Source organism: Coregonus clupeaformis, chromosome 28 (assembly GCF_020615455.1).
Source record: "Coregonus clupeaformis isolate EN_2021a chromosome 28, ASM2061545v1, whole genome shotgun sequence".
Taxonomy (NCBI): domain Eukaryota; kingdom Metazoa; phylum Chordata; class Actinopteri; order Salmoniformes; family Salmonidae; genus Coregonus; species Coregonus clupeaformis.
The window spans coordinates 11956292-11981275 of record NC_059219.1 but is presented as its reverse complement, the minus strand read 5'-3'; the positions used below and the strand labels follow the sequence as shown (position 1 = coordinate 11981275).

Sequence of the window (24984 nt, the reverse complement as noted above, 5' to 3'; positions counted from 1 at the left end):
TAGGTCACACAGATCACCACCTTTGTGAAGTATATGGGCCGCCTTCCAGACCCTGGGGATGGTACCAGAAATAATTGTAAGGTGAAAAATAATAGTTATTATTCTGCAATCAGAGGAGCAGAAAGCTGCAACAAGAAAGGATGAAACAAATCAGCCCCAGTGGATTTTTTAAACATCAATCTTGCGCAAGACGTCCTGCACATCACAAGTAGAAAGCTGTTGAAATGAAAACAAAGATTCACTAGAGGTTGACAGAACTTCCATTGAGCCAACTAAAGGCTGGGAGAGGGGCAGGCAGTCGACTGGCTGACCAGGGTCAATTGAACCACAATTTATTTAAAATAAAAAGCCTGCCTAGATCAAATAAAATGTATATATTGTTGCACCCCTGCATATTTGGTCAGTAAACAAGGTGCCAATGTTGTACAAGGCAACCATATAGTTTGATGTTTTATTTGCATTGAAAAACATTGTATAGGCCTGATTGTTGATCATGATGTCTTGTGACATTTTTACAGGCTTTGCAGCCTTATAATCTGGTATAATTTTGCCTTGTAATTTTGCTCTAGTAAATGCATAAGCTTAAAAAAATGCATATTTTATAAGATATTCTGATGATATTAGTGTATTATTTTGCACATCATTTGATACAGAAGGCCACAGTAGCCTATACCAAGTTATGCTCAGATGTTCAGGCCATGAATCGATGCGTTCGGGACTCGCTTCTAAACCTTTGAGAGTTGCTACTAGCTAGTCCTATTAATCGATTACCAAACCACGACAACACAACGTGAAGCAGAAATGGAGCAATCGGTTGGTTCACTGCAGGAACAAGCATTAAAAAGGAAAGAAAGACTTAAAGCTTTGAGAGGTCGACAACTTCAAGTGAGTATCAACCAAAAATAACATTGTGTCTGTGTTGTAAACAGTACAAAAATAGAGTTAGAAAGCTAGCTACCAGCAGTTTGAGTTAGCTAACTACGTTAGCTGATGGAAAGAACAGGAGCTCATTACACACAGCATTGCGCTTGACATTCGTTTGAAATTTACATAGCTAGCTAACTGTGCACAACGGATTAACTGGAATCTCAAATCACAGATTCTACATGGCTAGCTAGCTAACGTTAGCTAGTTAGCAAGCTAGCTAACTAGCTGTCTGTATTTAGCTTGCTATGCTAGGTAGCTAGTTGTGAACTGGTGGTGAAATTAGCTAGCTAGCAACGTTGGGATAATTTACTCAAACATGTTAGTTCATTAATCAACTGTTGATATAGCTGAGAACGCTCAACTCTGTTCTCTTATATCGAGGCAGAGTTGAGTTTTGATAACGTCGCAGGATTTGCTTTCAACAACCTGTCTAAATGACTATAGCCCCGTAGTACGCACATCTGTCCCCTGTAGCTCAGTTGGTAGAGCATGGCGCTTGCAACGCTAGGGTTGTGGGTTCGTTTCCCACTGGGGGGTAGTATGAAAATGTATGCAATCACTAACTGTAAGTCGCTCTGGATAAGAGCTTCTGCTAAATGACTAAAATGTAAATCTGTAGCCATGATAAGTTTTGAAAGGCTGGTCATGGTTCAACACCATCATCCCAGACACCCTGGACCCACTCCAATTCGCATACCGCCCTAACAGATCCACAGATGAACGCTGAGCTGTGACATTAGTCAATGAACAACATTCTCACATGAACAGATTGCGTCAACACCATAGTGCCCTCCAAGTTCATCACTAAGCTAAGGACCCTGGAACTGAACAACTCCGACTGCAACTGGATCCTGGACTTCCTGACGGGCCTCCCCCAGGTGGTGAGTGTAGGCAACAACACATCCACCACGCTGACCCTCAACTCGGGGGCTCCTCAGGGGTTCGTGCTTAGTCCCCTCCTGTACTCCCTGTTCACCCACAACTGCGTGGCTGCACACGACTCCCAACACCATCATTAAGTTTGCTGATGACACGACAGTGGTAGGCCTGATCACTGACGACGATGAGACAGCCTATAGGGGCAGTGTGGTGCCAGGCAGTGGCGGCTCCTGAAAAAATTCTCAGGGGGGGCAATTTTTCTGATGATTTAGGTGACCTACACACATTTTTAAAAAGATATGTCCAGCAACAACATGAAGACAGGGGCAGCATATAAGTCAATACCAGAAGCATTTATTGACTGATCTCAAAAGTGTTGGCTTACAAAATCAAAATAAGTTATCACAGTAAAAATAATCAAGGGTGTTCTTTCACATTCCTCAACACTGCATAAACAATATGCATTTCCATAAACAAATGAAATATCAGCTGAAAATACAGCATCTTGGTATTTGTTCAGATTGCAGGATCAACAAGAGCTTTTACCACATTTTTTGCCTCATGGTTGAATTGGAAATATGTGCACCTGAGCATAATTCACAACAAGCAAGCAGGAGCTTTTGATAGAGGCTACTGAAAACATTGATGCAAGTTATTGGTAATAAGACATTTTTATAGACTTCCATATTCTGCCCTCTTGTATAGATTTGTGAAAATGAACAGTGATAGACATTTTGCTTGAAAACAGAATTTGAAAGTAATTTCTAGAAAAGGTAAACACAGCTATCTGTATGGCTTTGTAAAAATGAACAACCATATTCTGGCCAATTGTATAGATTTGTAAATATGAACAACCATATTCTGGCCAATTGTATAGATTTGTAAAAATGAACATGAACAGATTATTTTTTTTGTTTTACTTTTTTTAAAATGAAAAATAACTATTTTAAACAACATCAACTGTGAACTGATTTGGGCGTGTGTGTGTTAAAGAGACAGGGAGGGAGGGACAAAGAGAGAGAGAGGCTACATTACTTGTACTGAAACTGTTCTCTTCTCTGTTTCAATACAGCAAAGCGTTCAATGACTTTCTCATTGAAATCAGGCATGCTGAGGACTAGTTCCCTCTCCATGGAAAGCATGGCCAGTGCATTCAGACGTTCCTGGCCCATTGAATTTCGCAGGAATGTCTTAACTCGTGTCAAAGTTGAGAAACATCTCTCAGCTTCAGCTGTTGTCATGGGAGTAGTTATGAGGATGTTCAACAGAGTCACAGTCTCAGAGAACGTCTCCTGGAGGTTGTAGCTCATGAGAACCTGGTACAGTGCCAGTGCACCACAGCCTCCCTTGAATTCAGGATTCTCATAGATCAGAGATAGTTCTGTCTTGAGCTTTGCCTTGCTCAGCATGGGGTATGCATTCACAGTGGCATTCAGAGCCTCATCAGGAAATGAATGGCAGTACCTTTCAAACATGTCTGCTTGCAGTAAGGTAGCACTCACAAGGTGGCCAGAGAAAGAGAACCTTTCTTTGATGTGATCCAGGATGGTGTTGCAGACCTCTTCAGACAGCCTCTGCTTCTCCTCTTCTCTCAAAGCTGTTCTGGGTCTTTTGGCTCCTGTTGCTTCTTGCAGCTGCTGTTGAGAGGAGTCCCTGAAGGCAAACAGACCAATGTGTTTGTTGGCTTTGTACAGTATTGTTGTCTATGTGATGCACAGGTATATGCAATGTATCCATGATGTATAGTACAAATACTTCAGTTCCACTTAAAATGGGCAGGGATGCATAAAGTCTTTAGTGTTTAAGTTAGCCTTTGTGTCTCACATAGCCTGGATGTTCAGCACAGTATACAGTGGTGCTCATAAGCTTATGATCCCATGCTAAAGTTGACTAAAAAGAGGAATAAAAAGAAAAGAAAATTGGTGTCCATAAAGGTTGGATTTTCCAACTTTTTTAATTAAGTCATTAAGATAAATTTCCAAAAGATTATTTTTTTATTTTTTATTCCTCTTTTTAGTCAACTTTAGAATGTGTTCATACACTTATGAGCACCACTGCACAGTACACATAGTATATAAAATAAAATAGATTACACCACTGGCCATATATAATGAGAATAATGTAATTTCAAACACAAATGCAGTCTCCTTTCATGCATACATTTTCAAATAAAGCTCTGCTTTGAGAAAGATCGAATGATATTGTTTAATCTTACCTTATGGCCTGCACACTGCTTGTGAAGCTGTCGAGGGCACTTTTGATAAAGACAGCATCGATGTCCTTCTTCTGTAGCTTCTGGTACAGAATGTCGACGTGGGGCATGATTTTGTGAAAAAGCCGCAGGAAAAAAATAAAATCTTCATCATGCAGCATCCTCACGTAGCCAGATGCCTCTCTCACTGTGCCCTGGTCAAATGAACCCAATGAACCCGTCCGGATGGCTTCAAAACATTCTATTAGGTCGTCTCGATTCTCGTAGACAGTGTTCACGACTCTGCTGTTGAAGTTCCACCGTGTGGATGAAGGTCTGGGCAGTCTTCGTGCAACAGTCTGGTCAAGAATGCTGGTGCGTTTGGGTGACCGGGAAAAAAAAGTTGTAATCCCGCTCAGATCGGAAAAGAAAATGTTCACTTTTTTGATGCGAGAGTAGCTTGCTGCATGATCAAATTCAGCTGATGCGCATAGCAATGCACGTAATGGGCATTATTGAAATGCTCACGCACCTTTTCTGCACACCAGCCTTCTCTCCCCTCATCACACTGGCTCCATCGTAAGCTTGCGCAATGAGTTTGACTTTCTCGTCATCGGCAAAAAGACCGTTCAGTCTCTCCAAAAGTACACTGGCGATTGAGACTGAGGTTGATTCCGAGATGGGAAGGAACTCAAAAATCGCTCCTGCACTTTGTGCTTGCTATCTATGTACCTCAGCACAAGCACCAACTGTGTCTGTGTAGAAACGTCCGTGGTCTCGTCAGCTTGGATAGCTACGAAGTTCGCAGACTTCACCTCCTCCACAATATGTTCCCTCGTGACCGCTAGCATACACTCCAGTAGCTCGTTTTGAATGGTCTTTGATGTGCCCTTGAAAACTTTAGCATTTTTAAGATGGTCATCAAACACCTCATCTAATTGTGCCACAAAGTTGACAAGTCCAAGAAAAATACCAGGGTTGGTGGAGCCCTCAGTTTCATCTTTGCCTCGCAAAGCTAACTCAAACACGCCGCAAAACTTCACACACTGGATTAGCCGGCTGAGGATATGGCGGTTCTTGCTAACCTCATCGTTGTGGCGGCGGACAGCTAGCCTGTATCCCTCATCCAGTTGAGTGGCAATATTCACTCTCCCCAAAGCAGAAATTCTCAAACAGCTATCCATGTGGGTCTTTGACAGCTCATGTTTCTTAATCTTTTCTGAAAGATGGTGCATGTCGGTTACACCAGTCGCTGTCCAAGCGGTGCTGTCTGCCGTGCCGCCTTCAGGGTGAATGAGTAAGCAGGGGTAGCAGAAAACTGCATTAGCTACATCGCAGCCTGCTAGCCAGGTTTTTCGTTCATACCAATTTTTGGAAAATCCTCGGGTGTAGGACTTCCCCCTTTTAGTAGAAACCTGTTGAATTATTAAATTTGGTCTGGGAGGTCCTAATTGTTTCGTTGCCAATTTATCTTCATTTGTTCGCCGACAAAAAGGAAATTCTTTGAAAGACACAACCGAGTTGCACTGAAGCCTAGCCATGTTGATAGTAGTAGTGAATTGATTGACGCTGCTACCCTCTCTTTTCTTAGTTACGTTCATGTGACGAAAGCGTAAGTGCAAGCCCACAGACACCCATTGAGATTGTATTGAAGGCTCTGAAATTTGAAAAAAATAGATTTTACATGGGAGTCTATGACAGAAGTTCTGGGCGATTTTCAATCTGACTGAAATCGCCCCAAAAGGGGGGTGGAGCCATTTGAAGCACGACTTTAGCCTGATTCGACATTTAGTGGCAGTGTGGCACTGTGGCAGATCAGACGTATAGATTACAACACTGATAACTACTGTTGCCGTGATATAATTGATTAGAAAAAAAATCCCTTCCTTTTCCCGTTTGGCAGTGCGTCGCCCATATCGCCCTATTGAACAGGCCGTCCCTGGTGCCAGGACAACAACCGCTCCCTCAATGTCAGCAAGACAAATTAGCTGATCGTGGACTACAGGAAACTGAAGGGCCGAGTACACCCCCATTCACATCGACGGGGCTGTAGTGAAGCGGGTCGAGAGCTTCAAGTTACTCGGTGTCCACATCTCTAAGAGCTACAGAGGGTAGTGCGTATGGCCCATTACATCATTGGAGCCGAGCTTCCTGCCATCCAGGACCTCTATACCAGGCGGTGTCAGAGGAAGCCCCTAAAAATTGTAGAAGACTCCAGCCACCCAAGTCATAGACTGTTATCTGCTACTGCACGGCAAGCGGTACCAATGCACCAAGTCTGGAACCAACAAATCAAATCAAATTTTATTGGTCACACACATATTTAGCAGATGTTATTGCGGGTGTAGCCAAATGCTTGTGTTCTTAGCTCCAACAGTGCAGTAGTATCTAACAATTCACAACAATACACAAATCTAAAAGTAAAAGAATGGAATTAAGATATATATAAATGTTAGGACGAGCAATGTCGGAGTGGCATTTACCAAAATGCAGTAGAATAGAATAAAGTATATACATATGAGATGAGTAAAGCAGTGTGTAAACATTATTAAAGTGACTAGTGTTCCATTGTTAAAGTGGCCAGTGATTCCATGTCTATATATATAGGGCAGCAGCCTCTAAGGTGCAGGGTTGAGTAACCGGGTGGTAGCCGGCTAGTGATGGCTATTTAACAGTCTGATGGCCTTGAGATAGAAGCAGTTTTTCAGTCTCTTGGTGACCTCGCATTCTGGATGATAGCGGGTCAACAGGCCGTGGCTTGGGTGGTTGATGTCCTTGATGATCTTTTTGGCCTTCCTGTGACATCGGGTGCTGTAAGTGTCCTGGAGGGCAGGCAGTGTGCCCCCAGTGATGCGTTGGGCAGACTGCACCACCCTCTGGAGAGCCCTGCTGTTGCGGGCGGTGCAGTTGCCGTACCAGGCGGTGATACAGCCCGACAGGATTCTCTCAATTGTGAATCTGTAAAAGTTTCTGAGAGTCTTGGGGGGCCAAGCCGAATTTCTTCAGCCTCCTGAGGTTGAAGAGACGCTGTTGCGCCTTCTTCACCACACTGTCTTGTGTGGGTGGACCATTTCAGATTGTCAGTGACGTGTACGCCGAGGAACTTGAAGCTTTCCACCTTCTCCACTGCGGTCCCGTTGATGTGGATAGGGGCATGCTCCCTCTGCTGTTTCCTGAAGTCCACGATCAGCTCCTTCATTTTGTTGACGTTGAGGGAGAGGTTATTTTCCTGGCACCACTCTGCCAGGGCCCTCACCTCCTCCCAGTAGGCTGTCTCGTCATTGTTGGTAATCAGGCCTACTGCTGTTGTGTCGTCCGCAAACTTGATGATTGAGTTGGAGGCGTGGCGTGGCCACGTAGTCATGGATGAACAGGGAGTACAGGAGGGGGCTGAGCATACACCCTTGTGGGGCCCTTGTGTTGAGGATCAGCGAAGTGGAGGTGTTTCCTACCTTCACCACCTGGGGGCGGCCCGTCAGGAATTCCAGGACCCAGTTGCACAGGGCGGGGTTCAGACCCAGGGCCCCGAGCTTAATGATGAGCTTGGAGGGTACTATTGTGTTGAAGGCTGAGCTATAGTCAATGAACAGCATTCTGACTTAGGTATTCCTCTTGTCCAGATGGGATAGGGCAGTGTGCAGTGCGTTGGCGATTGCATCATCTGTAGATCTATTGGAGCAGTAAGCAAATTGAAGTGGGTCTAGCGTGTTAGATAAGGTAGAGGTGATATGATCCTTAACTAGCTTCTCAAAGCACTTCATGATGACGGAAGTGAGTGCTGTGGGGCGATAGTCATTTAGTTCAGTTACCTTTGCTTTCTTGGGTACAGGAACAATGGTGGCCATCTTGAAGCATGTGGGAACAGCACACTGGGAAAGGGAGATATTGAATATGTCCGTAAACAACAGGACCCTGAACAGCTTCTACCCCCAAGCCATAAAACTGCTAAATAGTTAGTCTGGGTAGCTATTTAGTTAAATATTTAACTATCTCCATTGACCCTTTTTGCACTAACTTTTTTGACTCATCGCATACACTGCTGCTACTGTTTATCTGTCACTTTATTCCTAGTTATATGTACATATCTACCTCAATTACCTTGTACCACTGAAAATCGACTCGGTACTGGAACCTTGTGTGTGAATATAGCCAAGTTATTGCTACTCATTGTGTATTTATAATTGTTAACTAATTGAATAACTTTTCTGTCATTTCTCTTTTCATACATTGTTGGGAAGGGCCTGTGAGTAAGAATGTCACTGTTAGTCCACACCTGTTGTTTACCAAGCATGTGACAAATAAAATTTGATTTGACAACATTTAGCCACCATCAGTCAATTCTTGTAAAAGTGTCAATGCTGAAAACACTTACATGTACCTATGTTTAGGGTAGGGACATCCCGATGATTCCGGATAGCACGGACCCAATTGAATCTCAGTTTACATAGTACGAGGAAAAGTCAGTAGTTGTATTCACTAAAAGTTTTTATTAAAGGTATGAATTTCAGCACCCTGCGGAAGGACTGCAGTTGGACAGGACTAACATAGGTACAGGTAAGCGTTTTCAGAATTGACATTTTTACAATAATTGACTGATGGTTACTCAATGTTGTTGCTAGCAAATCCTGCAAAAAGTTATCAAAACTCAACTCTGCCTCGATATAAGAGAACAGAGTTGAGCGTTCCTCAGCTGCTGTTGATATGGTCCCAAACAATTGTGCATGTCAGGAGTAATTCAAGTTTTCAAGATGGAGCACTTAGGTAGTGAAAAAACTTGAGGTGTGATGATCCGTTTTGTATCCTACGATGCATTTTATGTCATCACACTTTTTTGCTTTGTAATTTAGCTAGCTAGCTGGCAGATGCTTTGTTCACTATGGCCCCTGTACATTTGGGCTGATCATATGGTCCATTAAAAGTCTCTCCCACTCACAAAAGATAGCTAGTCATCATGGGTCCTCAACTTATAGCTACAGTGGGGAGAACAAGTATTTGATACACTGCCGATTTTGCAGGTTTTCCTACTTACAAAGCATGTAGAGGTCTGTAATCCAGAAAATCACATTGTATGATTTTTAAGTAATTAATTTGCATTTTATGACATAAGTATTTGATACCTCAGAATAGCAGAACTTAATATTTGGTACAGAAACCTTTGCAATTACAGAGATCATACGTTTCCTGTAGGTCTTGACCAGGTTTGCACACACTGCAGAAGGGATTTTGGCCCACTCCTCCATACAGACCTTCTCCAGATCCTTCAGGTTTCGGGGCTGTCGCTGGGCAATACGGACTTTCAGCTCCCTCCAAAGATTTTCTATTGGGTTCAGGTCTGGAGACTGGCTAGGCCACTCCAGGACCTTGAGATGCTTCTTACGGAGCCACTCCTTAGTTGCCCTGGCTGTGTGTTTCGGGTCGTTGTCATGCTGGAAGACCCAGCCACGACCCATCTTCAATGCTCTTACTGAGGGAAGGAGGTTGTTGGCCAAGATCTCGCGATACATGGCCCCATCCATCCTCCCCCTCAATACGGTGCAGTCGTCCTGTCCCCTTTGCAGAAAAGCATCCCCAAAGAATGATGTTTCCACCTCCATGCTTCATGGTTGGGATGGTGTTCTTGGGGTTGTACTCATCCTTCTTCTTCCTCCAAACACGGCGAGTGGAGTTTAGACCAAAAAGCTCTATTTTTGTCTCATCAGACCACATGACCTTCTCCCATTCCTCCTCTGGATCATCCAGATGGTCATTGGCAAACTTCAGACGGGCCTGGACATGCGCTGGCATGAGCAGGGGGACCTTGCGTGCGCTGCAGGATTTTAATCCATGACGGCGTAGTATGTTACTAATGGTTTTCTTTGAGACTGTGGTCCCAGCTCTCTTCAGGTCATTGACCAGGTCCTGCCGTGTAGTTCTGGGCTGATCCCTCACCTTCCTCATGTTCATTGATGCCCCACAAGGTGAGATCTTGCATGGAGCCCCAGACCGAGGGTGATTGACCGTCATCTTGAACTTCTTCCATTTTCTAATAATTGCGCCAGCAGTTGTTGCCTTCTCACCAAGCTGCTTGCCTATTGTCCTGTAGCCCATCCCAGCCTTGTGCAGGTCTACAATTGTATCCCTGATGTCCTTACACAGCTCTCTGGTCGTGGCCATTGTGGAGAGGTTGGAGTCTGTTTGATTGAGTGTGTGGACAGGTGCAGTTAATACAGGTAATGAGTGGAGAACAGGAGGGCTTCTTAAAGGTCTGTGAGAGACGGAATTCTTACTGGTTGGTAGGTGATCAAATACTTATGTCATGCAATAAAATGCAAATTAATTACTTAAAAATCATACAATGTGATTTTCTGGATTTTTGTTTTAGATTCCGTCTCTCACAGTTGAAGTGTACCTATGATAAAAAATGAGTATGACAGACCTCTACATGCTTTGTAAGTAGGAAACACTGCCGATTTTGCAGGTTATCAAATACTTGTTCTCCCCACTGTACGTGATACATGCCACCAGTGTTTCCCTACTAGGGACAGGCCCCTCGCCTAGCTCTATGGCCCCTGCCTAAAAGAGTTAGGCTTTTATCAGTTACACACACACACACACTGTATGTAGCCTAGAAGTGTGAGTTCTGTGTACACGCACTGTTATGTAGTCTAGCAGTGTGACTGAGTACGACCAACACAACCAATGTCCACTTTACAGCTTCCCCCTTGACCCTCAGTCCTGTTGTTTACATTGGGATTTTGTTCTACTGCTGCAAACGTCCTCCTACCTCCAAATTACACTACGTGTGTTGTTTGTTTCAAGGGCAAGCAAGCCACCGTTTTGGCCATTAGACTTGGTCTCCGTCCCAAATGGCACCCTGGGCTCTGTTGAATAGGGTGCCATTTGCGACACACTCTGGGTATTTCCTTCAGTGTGTTTGGCTAAGCCAGCCAGTGTCAGCCCCGTTGAAGGGGAACGCTAGAGGGCTTGGCCCAGCAGCTAGGCTGTTCTTGATGAACGGCTGTTGACATTCCTTCATCATGTGATTGTTGTACTGTACTGGAGAATGAGTTGGTTTGATTGTTCCAGCTGGTGGACAGGAAGCCTCTCCAGGAAAACACAGGACTGGGAGGAGTCCTACTAGGACTCGTTGTTATGCTGTCTGACTTGGGTCACGGTCAATAACATTCTGATATTTTCTCGCCAAAAAATTCTCATCACTTTTTCTGTGAATGTTTATGGGGACATGTTTTCGTACAGGGAACCACTCCTCTGTCTTGTGGCCTGGTTAGTTTGACCAACTCCATCAAAGTGGGCATGACAGTTAGGCTATATTGATTTTTCTGACCAACTCCTATGTTTTTCAAGGATCTCATTGTTTGTATTTAATGGCCCTCAAACCAATGCTACTCAAGCCCATAATGTAAATGTTGCTATTTGAATCAGAAATGGGCCTACCTCAGAAAGGTAATGAATCATGTTAGTGTACTGGAGAGATGGAAGCGGGTGGGTGTCAGTCTTGAAGAAAGACGTGATCCTTCTTGCTTACTGTCTGTAGTGGGGGCAGGGGAGTAGTGACTCAAACATTATAACAAAATCAATGGGGGCACCATGCCATTTTGGGAATTGTATCTTCTCCCTGACTGTCTAGTTTTTATTTTTGGTGATTTGTTAGTTATCAAAGATGATCTTATTTAAAAATGTATTGCTCCATAATATTTTCTGCATACTTTATATATTTTGCAGTGTTTGTCACCTTTTAATAGCTCAGTGTTTGTCACCTTTTAATAACTCAGTGTTTGTCACCTTTTAATAACCCAGTGTTTGTCACCTTTTAATAACCCAGTGTTTGTCACCTTTTAATAACCCAGTGTTTGTCACCTTTTAATAACCCAGTGTTTCACCTTTTAGTAACCCAGTGTTTGTCACCTTTTAGTAACCCAGTGTTTGTCACCTTTTAGTAACCCAGTGTTTGTCACCTTTTAATAACCCAGTGTTTGTCACCTTTTAATAGCTCAGTGTTTGTCACCTTTTAATAACCCAGTGTTTGTCACCTTTAATAACCCTGTGTTTGTCACCTTTTAATAACCCAGTGTTTGTCACCTGACAGGTGAGAGATGGAGAGGACGGGGAGCCAGACAGGAAGAAGGAGCGGGCTGAGGAGGAAGCTGAAGAGGAGCGACACAGGTTAGTTTCCGCTAGGTCCTATTCATTAGTACAGAAAACAAAAACAAGCATTTCATATTGGATAAGTTCTGGTAGCCCTCAGGTAGTTTGTCAGTTTTTTTCCCAGATGGGTGGCTATACAGTGAGGGAAAAAAGTATTTGATCCCCTGCTGATTTTGCACGTTTGCCCACTGACAAAGACATGATCAGTCTATAATTTGAATGGTAGGTTTATTTGAACAGTGAGAGACAGAATAACAACAACAAAAATCCAGAAAAACGTATGTCAAAAATGTTATAAATTGATTTGCAATTTAATGAGGGAAATAAGTATTTGACCCCTCTGCAAAACATTACTTAGTACTTGGTGGAAAAACCCTTGTTGGCAATCAGAGGTCAGACGTTTCTTGTAGTTGGCCAACAGGTTTGCACACATCTCAGGAGGGATTTTGTCCCACTCCTCTTTGCAGATCTTCTCCAAGTCATTAAGGTTTCGAGGCTGACGTTTGGCAACTCGAACCTTCAGCTCCCTCCACAGATTTTCTATGGGATTAAGGTCTGGAGACTGGCTAGGCCACTCCAGGACCTTAATGTGCTTCTTCTTGAGGCACTCCTTTGTTGCCTTGGCCGTGTGTTTTGGGTCATTGTCATGCTGGAATACCCATCCATGACCCATTTTCAATGCCCTGGCTGAGTGAAGGAGGTTCTCACCCAAGATTTGACGGTACATGGCCCCGTCCATCGTCCCTTTGATGCAGTGAAGTTGTCCTGTCCCCTTAGCAGAAAAACACCCCCAAAGCATGTTTCCACCTCCATGTTTGACGGTGGGGATGGTGTTCTTGGGGTCATAGGCAGCATTCCTCCTCCTCCAAACACGGCGAGTTGAGTTGATGCCAAAGAGCTCGATTTTGGTCTCATCTGACCACAACACTTTCACCCAGTTCTCCTCTGAATCATTCAGATGTTCATTGGCAAACTTCAGACGGCCCTGTATATGTGCTTTCTTGAGCAGGGGGACCTTGCGGGCGCTGCAGGATTTCAGTCCTTCACGGCGTAGTGTGTTACCAATTGTTTTCTTGGTGACTATGGTCCCAGCTGCCTTGAGATCATTGACAAGATCCTCCCGTGTAGTTCTGGGCTGATTCCTCACCGTTCTCATGATCATTGCAACTCCACGAGGTGAGATCTTGCATGGAGCCCCAGGCCGAGGGAGATTGACAGTTCTTTTGTGTTTCTTCCATTTGCGAATAATCGCACCAACTGTTGTCACCTTCTCACCAAGCTGCTTGGCGATGGTCTTGTAGCCCATTCCAGCCTTGTGTAGGTCTACAATCTTGTCCCTGACATCCTTGGAGAGCTCTTTGGTCTTGGCCATGGTGGAGAGTTTGGAATCTGATTGCTTCTGTGGACAGGTGTCTTTTATACAGGTAACAAACTGAGATCAGGAGCACTCCCTTTAAGAGTGTGCTCCTAATCTCAGCTCGTTACCTGTATAAAAGACACCTGGGAGCCAGAAATCTTTCTGATTGAGAGGGGGTCAAATACTTATTTCCCTCATTAAAATGTTAATCAATTTCTAACATTTTTGACATGTGTTTTTCTGGATTTTTTTGTTGTTATTCTGTCTCTCACTGTTCAAATAAACCTACCATTAAAATTATAGACTGATCATTTCTTTGTCAGTGGGCAAACGTACAAAATCAGCAGGGGATCAAATACTTTTTTTTCTTCACTGTAGTAAATTAGACCAAGGTCTTACAATGCACCTCATCCTCCCAGTCAGGTGTCCTGTGTTCAGTGTTTACTCTGGGTTGGAGCAGGGCCCTGTGTTAAACAATAGCTGCTCCAATATCCTGCAGCTTACTGGGCTCTATTTCAGCTACAGGAACAAGAGCAGCCGTCTCTTCCTCTCCCCCTCCCTCCCTCCCTCCCTCCTACAGGACAGACACTTTTTTCCATTGTTTATGTTTAATGATAGTCCAGGCAGCACTGTGCTGGCAGTACACTCACAGGCAGGCCATTGCAACATCTGCGTTCCAAATGGCACCCTATTCCCTATTTAGTGCGCTGTTTTTGACAAGAGCCCTATGCGTGCCATGTTGGATGCAGCCTGGTGTTTTGTGGGTCAAACTCAGAATGTACTTCTGAAGAGAGTGGGGTAGTGCAGGTCGTGTTATGGACGTTTGTTACAAACACTTTGCTACTTGGGAAATGTTTTACCCCCCCCCCATCTGTTAGTCTTCAGAGATAAATATCTTGTGACCAGCCGTGTAGTTATTAAAATTGCATGGGAGCTCAGATTGCAGAACAGCGGTATCAAAGACCAAGATCGTTGTGATGCAGCAAACGTGGTTGTCCTCAAAGTCTTCCTGTTGCTTTCATGTAGCCTGATTGATTGTGAACAGTTCGATTTTCTCCCGTTTTCTGATAACTAGGGCCAACGTGTAGGTTACTGCTACACTACTGTAGGTCCATGGAAAGTACAGCGCATTCAGAAAGTATTCAGACCCCTTGACTTTTTCCACATTTTGTTGCATTAGAGCCTTTTTCTGAAATTGATTAAATTGTTTTTTTTCCTCATCAATCTACCTACAATACCCCATAATGACAAAGCAAAAACAGGTTTGTATAAAGTTTTGCAGGTTTATTAAAATAAATAAATTGAAATATCACATTTACATGATTATTCAGACCCTTTACTCTGTATTTTGTTGAAGCACCTTTTGGCAGCGATTACAGCCTCGAGTCTTCTTGGGTATGACGCTGCAAGCTTGGCACACCTGTATTTGGGGAGTTTCTCCCATTCTTCTCTGCAGATCCTCTCAAGCTCTGTCAGGTTGGATGGGGAGAGTCGCTGCACAGCTATTTTTAGGTTGCTCCAGAGATGTTTGATTGGGTTCAAGTCTGAGCTCTGGCTGGGCCACGCAAGGACATTCAGAGACTTGTCCCGAAGCCATTCCTGCGTTGTCTTGGCTGTGTGCTTACGGTCGTTGTCCTGTTGGAAGCTGAACCTTCGCCTCAGTCTGAGGTCCTGAGTGCTCTGGAGCAGGTTGTCATCAAGGATCTCTCTGTACTTTGCTCATCTTTCCCTCGATCCTGACTAGTCTCCCAGTCCCTGCCTTTGAAAAACATCCCCACAGCCTGATGCTGCCACCACCATGCTTCACCGTAGGGATGGTGCCAGATTTCCTCCAGACGTGACGCTTGGCATTCAGGCCAAAGAGTTCAATCTTGGTTTCATCAGACCAGAGAATCTTGTTTCTCATGGTCTGAGAGTTCTTTAGGTGCCTTTTGGCAAACTCCAAGCGGGCTGTCATGTGCCTTTTACTGAGGAGTGGCTTCCTTCTGGCCACTCTACCAAAAAGGCCTGATTGGTGGAGTGCTGCAGAGATGGTTGTCCTTCTGGAAGGTTCTCCCATCTCCACAGAGGAACTCTGGAGGTCTGTCAGAGTGAACATCGGTACCCTTCCCCCAGATCTGTGCCTCGACACAATCCTGTCTCGGAGCTCTACGGACAATTTCTTTGAGCTCATGGCTTGGTTTTTGCTCTGAAATGCACTGGAAACTGAGACCTTATATAGACGTGTGCCTTTCCAAATCATGTCCAATCAATTTAATTTGGACTAATCAAGTTGTAGAAAGGATGTCTCAAGGATGATCAATGAAAACAGGATGCACCTGAGCAACAATTGAGTCATACTAAAGGGTCTGAATACTTACACTACCATTCAAAAGTTTGGGGTCACTTAGAAATGTCCTTGTTTTCCATGAAAACATACATGAAATGAGTTTGAATAGGAAATATAGCAAAATGCAAATGAAATGTTGTCATTGACAAGGTTAGAAATAATGATTTTTAATAGAAATAATAATTGTGTCCTTCAAACTTTGCTTTCGTCAAATAATCCTCCATTTGCAGCAATTACAGCCTTGCAGACCTTTGGCATTCTAGTTGTCAATTTGTTGAGGTAATCTGAAGAGATTTCACCCCATGCTTCCTGAAGCACCTCCCACAAGTTGGATTGGCTTGATGGGCGCTTCTTACGTACCATACGGTCAAGCTGCTCCCACAACAGCTCAATAGGGTTGAGATCCGGTGACTGTGCTGGCCACTCCATTATAGACAGAATACCAGCAGACTGCTTCTTCCCTAAATAGTTATTGCATATATTGGAGCAGTGCTTTGGGTCATTGTCCTGTTGTAGGAGGAAATTGGCTCCAATCAAGCGCCGTCCACAGGGTATGGCATGGCATAGCAAAATGGAGTGATAGCCTTCCTTCTTCAAGATCCCTTTTACCCTGTACAAATCTCCCACTTTACCACCACCAAAGCACCCCCAGACCATCACATTGCCTCCACCATGCTTGACAGATGGCATCAAGCACTCCAGCATCTTTTCATTTGGTCTGTCTCACAAATGTTCTTCTTTGTGATCCGAACACCTCAAACTTCGATTTGTCTGTCCATAACACTTTTTTCCAATCTTCCTCTGTCCAGTGTTTGTGTTCATTTGCCCATCTTAATCTTTTCTATTTATTGGCCAGTCTGAGATATGGCTTTTTCTTTGCAACTCTGCCTAGAAGGTCAGCATCCCGGAGTTGCCTCTTCACTGTTGACGTTGAGACTGGTGTTTTGCGGGTACTATTAATGCCAGTTGAGGACCTGTGAGGCGTCTGTTTCTCAAACTAGACACTCTGATGTATTTGTTCTCTTGCTCAGTTGTGCACCGGGACCTCCCACTCCTCTTTCTATTCTGGTTAGAGCCAGTTTGCGCTGTTCTGTGAAGGGAGTAGTACACCGCGTTGTACGAGATCTTCAGTTTCTTGGCAATTTCTTGCATGGAATAGCCTTCATTTCTTTAGAACAAGAATAGACTGCTGAGTTTCAGAAGAAAGTTCTTTGTTTCTGGCCATTTTGAGCCTGTAATCGAACCCACAATTGCTGATGCTCCAGATACTCAACTACTCTCAAGAAGGACAGTTTTATTGCTTCTTTAATCAGCACAACAGTTTTCAGCTGTGCTAACATAATTGCAAAAGGGTTTTCTAATGATCAATTAGCCTTTTAAAATGATAAACTTGGATTAGCAAACACAACGTGCCATTGGAACACAGAACTGATGGTTGCTGATAATGGGCCTATGTAGATATTCCATAAAAAATCAGCCGTTTCCATCTACAATAGCCATTTACAACATTAACAATGTCTACACTGTATTTCTGATCAATTTGATGTTATTTTAATGGACAAGTGACCCCAAACTTTTGAATGGTAGTGTATGTAAATAAGGTATATCTGTTTATTACATTTGTAAATGTTTTACCCCCTTTCCTCCCCAATTTGATGATATCCAATTGGTAGGTAGTCTTGTTTACGTTTACGTCATTTAGCAGACGCTCTTATCCAGAGCGACTTACAAATTGGTGCATTCACCCTATAGCCAGTGGGATAACCACTTTACAATATCTATTTTATTTTTTATTTTATTTTTATTTATTTTTTATGGGGGGGGGGGGTAGAAGGATTACTTTATCCTATCCCAGGTATTCCTTAAAGAGGTGGGGTTTCAAATGTCTCCGGAAGGTGGTGAGTGACTCCGCTGTCCTGGCGTCGTGAGGGAGCTTGTTCCACCATTGGGGTGCCAGAGCAGCGAACAGTTTTGACTGGGCTGAGCGGGAACTATGCTTCCCGCAGAGGAAGGGAGCCAGCAGGCCAGAGGTGGATGAACGCAATGCCCTCGTTTGGGTGTAGGGACTGATCAGAGCCTGAAGGTACAGAGGTGCCGATCCCCTCACAGCTCCATAGGCAAGCACCATGGTCTTGTAACAGATGCGAGCTTCAACTGGAAGCCAGTGGAGTGTGCGGAGGAGCGGGGTGACGTGAGAGAACTTGGGAAGGTTGAACACCAGACGGGCTGCGGCATTCTGGATGAGTTGTAGGGGTTAATGGCACAGGCAGGGAGCCCAGCCAACAGCGAGTTACAGTAATCCAGACGGGAGATGACAAGTGCCTGGATTAGGACCTGTGCCGCTTCCTGTGTAAGGCAGGGTCGTACTCTCCGAATGTTGTAGAGCATGAACCTGCAGGATCAGGTCACCGCCTTGATGTTAGCGGAGAACGACAGGGTGTTGTCCAGGGTCACGCCAAGGCTCTTCGCACTCTGGGAGGAGGACACAACGGAGTTGTCAACCGTGATGGCGAGATCATGGAACGGGCAGTCCTTCCCCGGGAGGAAGAGCAGCTCCGTCTTGCCAATGTTCAGCTTGAGGTGGTGATCCGTCATCCATACTGATATGTCTGCCAGACATGCAGAGATGCGATTCGCCACCTGGTTATCAGAAGTGTCTCATCACTTCAACCCCCCTCCCCCCCATGGACTAGGGAGAGGCAAAGGTCGAGAGCCATGCGTCCTCCGAAACACGACCCTGCCAAGCAGCACTGCTTCTTGACACACTGCTCGCTTAACCCGGAAGCCAGCTACACCAATGTGTCGGAGGAAACACCATCCAGCTGGCGACTGAAGTCAGCTTGCAGGCACCCGGCCCGCCACAAGAAGTTGCTAGAGCGCAATGGGACAAGGAAATCCCGGCCGGCCAAACCCCTTCCCTAACCCGGACGACGCTGGGCCAATTGTGCACCGCCTCATGGGTCTCCCGGTCATGGCCAGCTGTGACACAGCCTGGGATCGAACCCAGGTCTGTAGTGACACCTCAAGCATTGTGATGCAGTGCCTTAGACCGCTGTGCCACTCGGGAGGCCTGTTTTCTATTTTTAATACATTTGCAAAATAATTCTTAAAAACCTTTTTGTTACAGTTTGTCATTATGGGGTATTGTGTGTCTCCTCCAGCTAACCTAGCCTACATCCCAGCACTGATCCATGCTCCGATCACTGTTCACTCCCTCAGGAGGAATCCCTATTCAAAGTAATGTTCTCAGGCTGCGTCCCATATGGTATTCTATTCCCTATATAGTGCACTACTTTTGACCAGGACCCTATATAGGGAATAGGGTGATTTGGGATGCATACATGTTCTCATTCTCCATACATTGAGGGTTGGGTTTTCTCCTGTCTTTGGGCTCAATCTATCTATCCTACATAGATGTCATCCAAGCTCGCTAAGAATTCCACCAAGAGGAGCCTTGATGAAAGATGACAATCTATCGTAGCATGTGGTAAACCAGCTCTCTCCTCAGCTATTATATACTGTCCTGGAGACCGACTAACCCATTGAGCAGATGGCTCATGCTAATGGGATGTGTTCAACAGAATAAAGGGAGGCCTTATTCCCTGGACTGGTATAAAAACCTCAGGAGACAAAAGCTGTGCAGCTGTGTTTTGGTTTAGGCCTGTAGACTGCCTTCCCCTTCTTTCTCTCCGTCCTCTCTCTCTCACCCCCCTTCTTTCTCTCCGTCCTCTCTCTCTCTCACCCCCCTTCTTTCTCTCCGTCCTCTCTCTCTCTCTCTCCACCTCCCCTTCTTTCTCTCCGTCCTCTCTCTCTCTCTCACCCCCCTTCTTTCTCTCCGTCCTCTCTCTCTCTCTCACCTCCCCTTCTTTCTCTCCGTCCTCTTTCTCTCTGTCACCTCCCCTTCTTTCTCTCCGTCCTCTCTCTCTCTCTGTCACCCCCCTTCTTTCTCTCCGTCCTCTCTCTCTGTCACCCCCCCCCTTCTTTCTCTCGTCCTCTCTCTCTCTCTCTCTCTCTCTGTCACCTCCCCTTCTTTCTCTCTGTCACCTCCCCTTCTTTCTCTCCGTCCTCTCTCTCTGTCACCCCCCTTCTTTCTCTCCGTCCTCTCTCTCTGTCACCCCCCCTTCTTTCTCTCCGTCCTCTCTCTCTGTCACCCCCCTTCTTTCTCTCTGTCTCTCTCTCTCTCTCTCACCCCCCCTTCTTTCTATCTGTCTCTCTCTCTCTCTGTCACCCCACCTTCTTTCTATCTGTCTCTCTCTCTCTCTGTCACCCCACCTTCTTTCTCTCGTCCCCCCCTCTCTCTCTCTCTCTCTCTCTCTCTCTCTCTCTCTCTCTCTCTCTCTCTCTCTCTCTCTCTCTCTCTCTCTCTCTCTCTCTCTCTCTCTCTCTCTCTCTCTCTCTCTCTCTCTCTCTCTCTCTCTCTCTCTCTCTCTCTCTCTCTCTCTCTCTCTCTCTCTCTCTCTCTCTCTCTCTCTCTCTCTCTCTCTCTCTCGTTTGTATATCTGCCTTATAGTATAGCTTACAGTTTAAACCTCTAAATGGATATAAAGCACTAAAGCCAGTCCCCACCCAGAGGATGAAGAGCTGAAGGAGAGACAGGTGCCCAAGGCCAAACCTGCTTCAGGTGAGACATCTCAGTGATGAGGAGTTATATCTAGAGAATAGCTTGGGGAAAGCCCTGCTGTGGTGATGTTGAGCACATACAGTGCATTCGGAAAGTATTCAGACCCCTTGACTTTTTCCACATTTTGTTACGTTACAGCCTTATTCTAAAATGTATAAAAAAAATAAAAAAATCTCATCAATCTACACACAATACCCCATAGTAAAAAAACAGAAATACCTTATTTACATAAGTATTCACACCCTTTGCTATGAGACTCGAAATTGAGCTCAGGTGCAACCTTTTTCCCTTGATCATCCTTGAGATGTTTCTCCAACTTGATTGGAGTCCATCTGTGGTAAATGCAATTGATAGGACATGATTTGGAAAGGCACACACCTGTCTATACAAGGTCCCACAGTTGATAGTGCATGTCAGAGCAAAAACCAAGCCATGAGGTCAAAGGAATTGTCCGTAGACCATTTCTGCAGCATTGAAGGTCCCCAAGAACACAGTGGCCTCCATCATTGTTAAATGGAAGACGTTTGGAACCACCAAGACTCTTCATAGAGCTGGCCGCCCGACCAAACTAAGCAATCGGGGGAGAAGGGCCTTGGTCAGGGAGGTGACCGAGAACCCAATGGTCATTCTGACAGAGCTCCAGAGTTCCTCTGTGGAGATGGGAGAACCTTCCAGAAGGACAACCATCTCTACAGCAATCCACCAATCAGGCCTTTATCGTAGAGTGGCCAGACGGAAGCCGCTCCCCATCCAACCTGACAAAGCTTGAGAGGATCTGCAGAGAAGAATGGGAGCAACTCCCCAAATACAGGTGTGCCAAGCTTGTAGCGTCATACCCAAGAAGACTCAAGGCCGTAATCGCTGCCGAAGGTGCTTCAACAAAGTACTGAGTAAATGGTCTGAATACTTACGTAAATGTGATATTTACGTTTTTTGTTTTTTATACATTTGCAAAATGTAACCTGTTTTTGCTTGGTCGTCATTGGGTATTGTGTGTAGATTGAGGGAAATAAAACTATTTAATCAATTTTAGAATAAGGCTGTAACGTAACAAAATTTGTAAAAAAGTCAAGGGGTCTGAATACTTTCTGATGCAGCTGTACATAATGCATGCTTTGTTATTCCAGTGGAGGATAAAGTGAAGGACCAGCTAGAGGCAGCTAAACCAGAGTCTGTCATTGAAGAAGTGGTAAGTAGTGATCTTGACAGTTAAAATATCCAAAGCCCTCTGTGATAAGTCAGTAGATGGCCTACTGTTTGATTAGTGTTCATGTTAAGTTTCCACCATTTTAAATACATGTGATCATATTTCCTCCATAGGATTTGGCCAACCTAGCCCCCAGGAAACCTGACTGGTAAGACATTTTGACTAAGACGTTATACTTCATAGTATAACAAGTATAATAATTGGTTAATTTCCCTATGCCTTGTTATTGTGGTCTAATGTCCTGTTTCTGAATGAAGGGATTTGAAGAGAGACGTGGCGAAGAAGCTGGAGAAGCTTGAGAGGAGAACCCAGAAGGCCATCGCTGAACTTATCCGTGAGTATTTGTTATTGTATTCAATACAGTGAATGTGTGCTGGGACTATATATGGCTGGTCTGAACATGTAGCTACTGACTGTATCAGACTATATACAGTGGGGGAAAAAGTATTTAGTCAGCCACCAATTGTGCAAGTTCTCCCACTTAAAAAGATGAGAGAGGCCTGTAATTTTCATCATAGGTACACGTCAACTATGACAGACAAATTGAGATTTTTTTTCCAGAAAATCACATTGTAGGATTTTTAATGAATCTATTTGCAAATTATGGTGGAAAATAAGTATTTGGTCACCTACAAACAAGCAAGATTTCTGGCTCTCACAGACCTGTAACTTCTTCTTTAAGAATAAAAATAAATCTTGAGCAAATTAATTTATCAAAGCCCGTTCACTTGTCTTTCACACAATCCGTTGGCCGAGCAACACTCGCTGGTTGAGATATAATTCAACAACAATACAGTCACTGGTGTGTTGCTCTGCCAACGGTCATTCTCTGTCCTCCACTCGTTACCTGTATTAATGGCACCTGTTTGAACTTGTTATCAGTATAAAAGACACCTGTCCACAACCTCAAACAGTCACACTCCAAACTCCACTATGGCCAAGACCAAAGAGCTGTCAAAGGACACCAGAAACAAAATTGTAGACCTGCACCAGGCTGGGAAGACTGAATCTGCAATAGGTAAGCAGCTTGGTTTGAAGAAATCAACTGTGGGAGCAATTATTAGGAAATGGAAGACATACAAGACCACTGATAATCTCCCTCGATCTGGGGCTCCACGCAAGATCTCACCCCGTGGGGTCAAAATGATCACAAGAACGGTGAGCAAAAATCCCAGAACCACACGGGGGGACCTAGTGAATGACCTGCAGAGAGCTGGGACCAAAGTAACAAAGCCTACCATCAGTAACACACTACGCCGCCAGGGACTCAAATCCTGCAGTGCCAGACGTGTCTCCCTGCTTAAGCCAGTACATGTCTAGGCCCGTCTGAAGTTTGCTAGAGTGCATTTGGATAATCCAGAAGAGGATTGGGAGAATGTCATATGGTCAGATGAAACCAAAATATAACCTTTTGGTAAAAACTCAACTCGTCGTGTTTGGAGGACAAAGAATGCTGAGTTGCATCCAAAGAACACCATACCTACTGTGAAGCATGGGGTTGGAAACATCACGCTTTGGGGCTGTTTTTCTGCAAAGGGACCAGGACGACTGATCCGTGTAAAGGAAAGAATGAATGGGGCCATGTATCGTGAGATTTTGAGTGAAAACCTCCTTCCATCAGCAAGGAAATTGAAGATGAAACGTGGCTGGGTCTTTCAGCATGACAATGATCCCAAACACACCGCCCGGGCAACGAAGGAGTGGCTTCGTAAGAAGCATTTCAAGGTCCTGGAGTGGCCTAGCCAGTCTCCAGATCTCAACCCCATAGAAAATCTTTGGAGGGAGTTGAAAGTCTGTGTTGCCCAGCGACAGCCCCAAAACATCACTGCTCTAGAGGAGATCTGCATGGAGGAATGGGCCAAAATACCAGCAACAGTGTGTGAAAACCTTGTGAAGACTTACAGAAAACGTTTGACCTGTGTCATTGCCAACAAAGGGTATATAACAAAGTATTGAGAAACTTTTGTTATTGACCAAATACTTATTTTCCACCATAATTTGCAAATAAATTCATTAAAAATCCTACAATGTGATTTTCTGGATTTTTTTTTCTCTCATTTTGTCTGTCATAGTTGACGTGTACCTATGATGAAAATTACAGGCCTCTCTCATCTTTTTAAGTGGGAGAAATTGCACAATTGGTGGCTGACTAAATACTATTTTTCCCCACTGTACATGTTCAGACCAGCCATATATGGTTTGATACAGTCAGTAGCTACATGTTCAGACCAGCCATATATAGTCTGATAGTCAGTAGCTACATGTTCAGACCAGCCATATATAGTCTGATACAGTCAGTAGCTACATGTTCAGACCAGCCATATATAGTCTGATACAGTCAGTAGCTACATGTTCAGACCAGCCATATATAGTCTGATACAGTCAGTAGCTACATGTTCAGACCAGCCATATATAGTCTGATACAGTCAGTAGCTACATGTTCAGACCAGCCATATACTCTACCGTTCAAAAGTTTGGGGTCACATGTAGCTACTTACTGAATCAGACTAATTGCTCTGTGGATTCCAGAGTCCAGGGAGGCTTGACGCCACTTGATGACATCATTGATGTGATTCCTCCAGTCCTCCTGGGATCTATATTCTCAGAATAGATCTTGCTTTGGCCCACAAATTCCATCAGAAATCACCAAGCGCTAGATTCAGTCTGGAGTGGCAATCTAAAATGGTTGATTCCAGGTGTTTTATTGTGAAATGATAAACGCAGTAGGAGCTAAAGACAATGACGTGTACGAAGTGACAACAGCTTTGACACTACAGTTATTTTGCCTCTACCTCAATATTACCTAACTGGTGCTTTGTGCAAGCCCCGTTTCTAAAGTCTAGATTTGTGTCCAGGTGACCGTCTGAAAGGCAGTGAGGAGGAGCTGGCTGGAGCGGTGGGGGCCGTAGGGGTGACAGCAGAAGGGGACTCGGACTGACCCCTTAATCCAGAGACACACGGCAATCCTGGAGCTGACCCTACCAATGTGTCTGTTCCTGTTCTGTACAGCTGAATGTTTGTTGTGGGAATCAGAGACGGTCGGTTTCAGTAGCTGTTGAAGCTACTGGGGAGTGAATATGCCAGTTAGATATGTCACCTTAATGACTTCTGAACTCTAGTCCTAGTATGCGTCACAAATGGCACCCTAGGGTGCCATTTGGGATGCAGACCCTGTGTGAAAGTCCGACCAGACTGTTTCAGTGTAGTGCTAGCTAGAGGCTCATTGGGGACTGTTGTATTGTATAGAGCTGCTGTAAGGATCGTCTGCTGTTCATGCATCTTTATAATTATATTTTTCCAGTAAAATGATTTGGATTTTCCCAACGTT

General features: G+C 44.5%; 1 protein-coding gene across 1 annotated transcript; it reads left to right on the top strand.

The window, feature by feature from the left end:
* Positions 1-19310: 19310 nt before the first annotated feature.
* On the top strand, positions 19311-24984 carry LOC121556913 (coiled-coil domain-containing protein 12). The gene is made up of 6 exons (XM_045208320.1): positions 19311-19315; positions 20376-20449; positions 21577-21638; positions 21770-21804; positions 21914-21990; positions 24512-24984. The coding sequence occupies exons 1-6, from the start codon at positions 19311-19313 to the stop codon at positions 24592-24594; spliced, it is 336 nt and encodes a 111-aa protein (XP_045064255.1). The 3' UTR covers positions 24595-24984.

Excerpts from the sequence above, each read along its gene's own strand:
- LOC121556913 (XM_045208320.1), top strand. Across the intron at positions 21,639-21,769 it reads AGTCTGTCATTGAAGAAGTG|GATTTGGCCAACCTAGCCCC; the intron begins GTAAGTAGTGAT and ends TTTCCTCCATAG. Across the intron at positions 21,991-24,511 it reads GGCCATCGCTGAACTTATCC|GTGACCGTCTGAAAGGCAGT; the intron begins GTGAGTATTTGT and ends ATTTGTGTCCAG.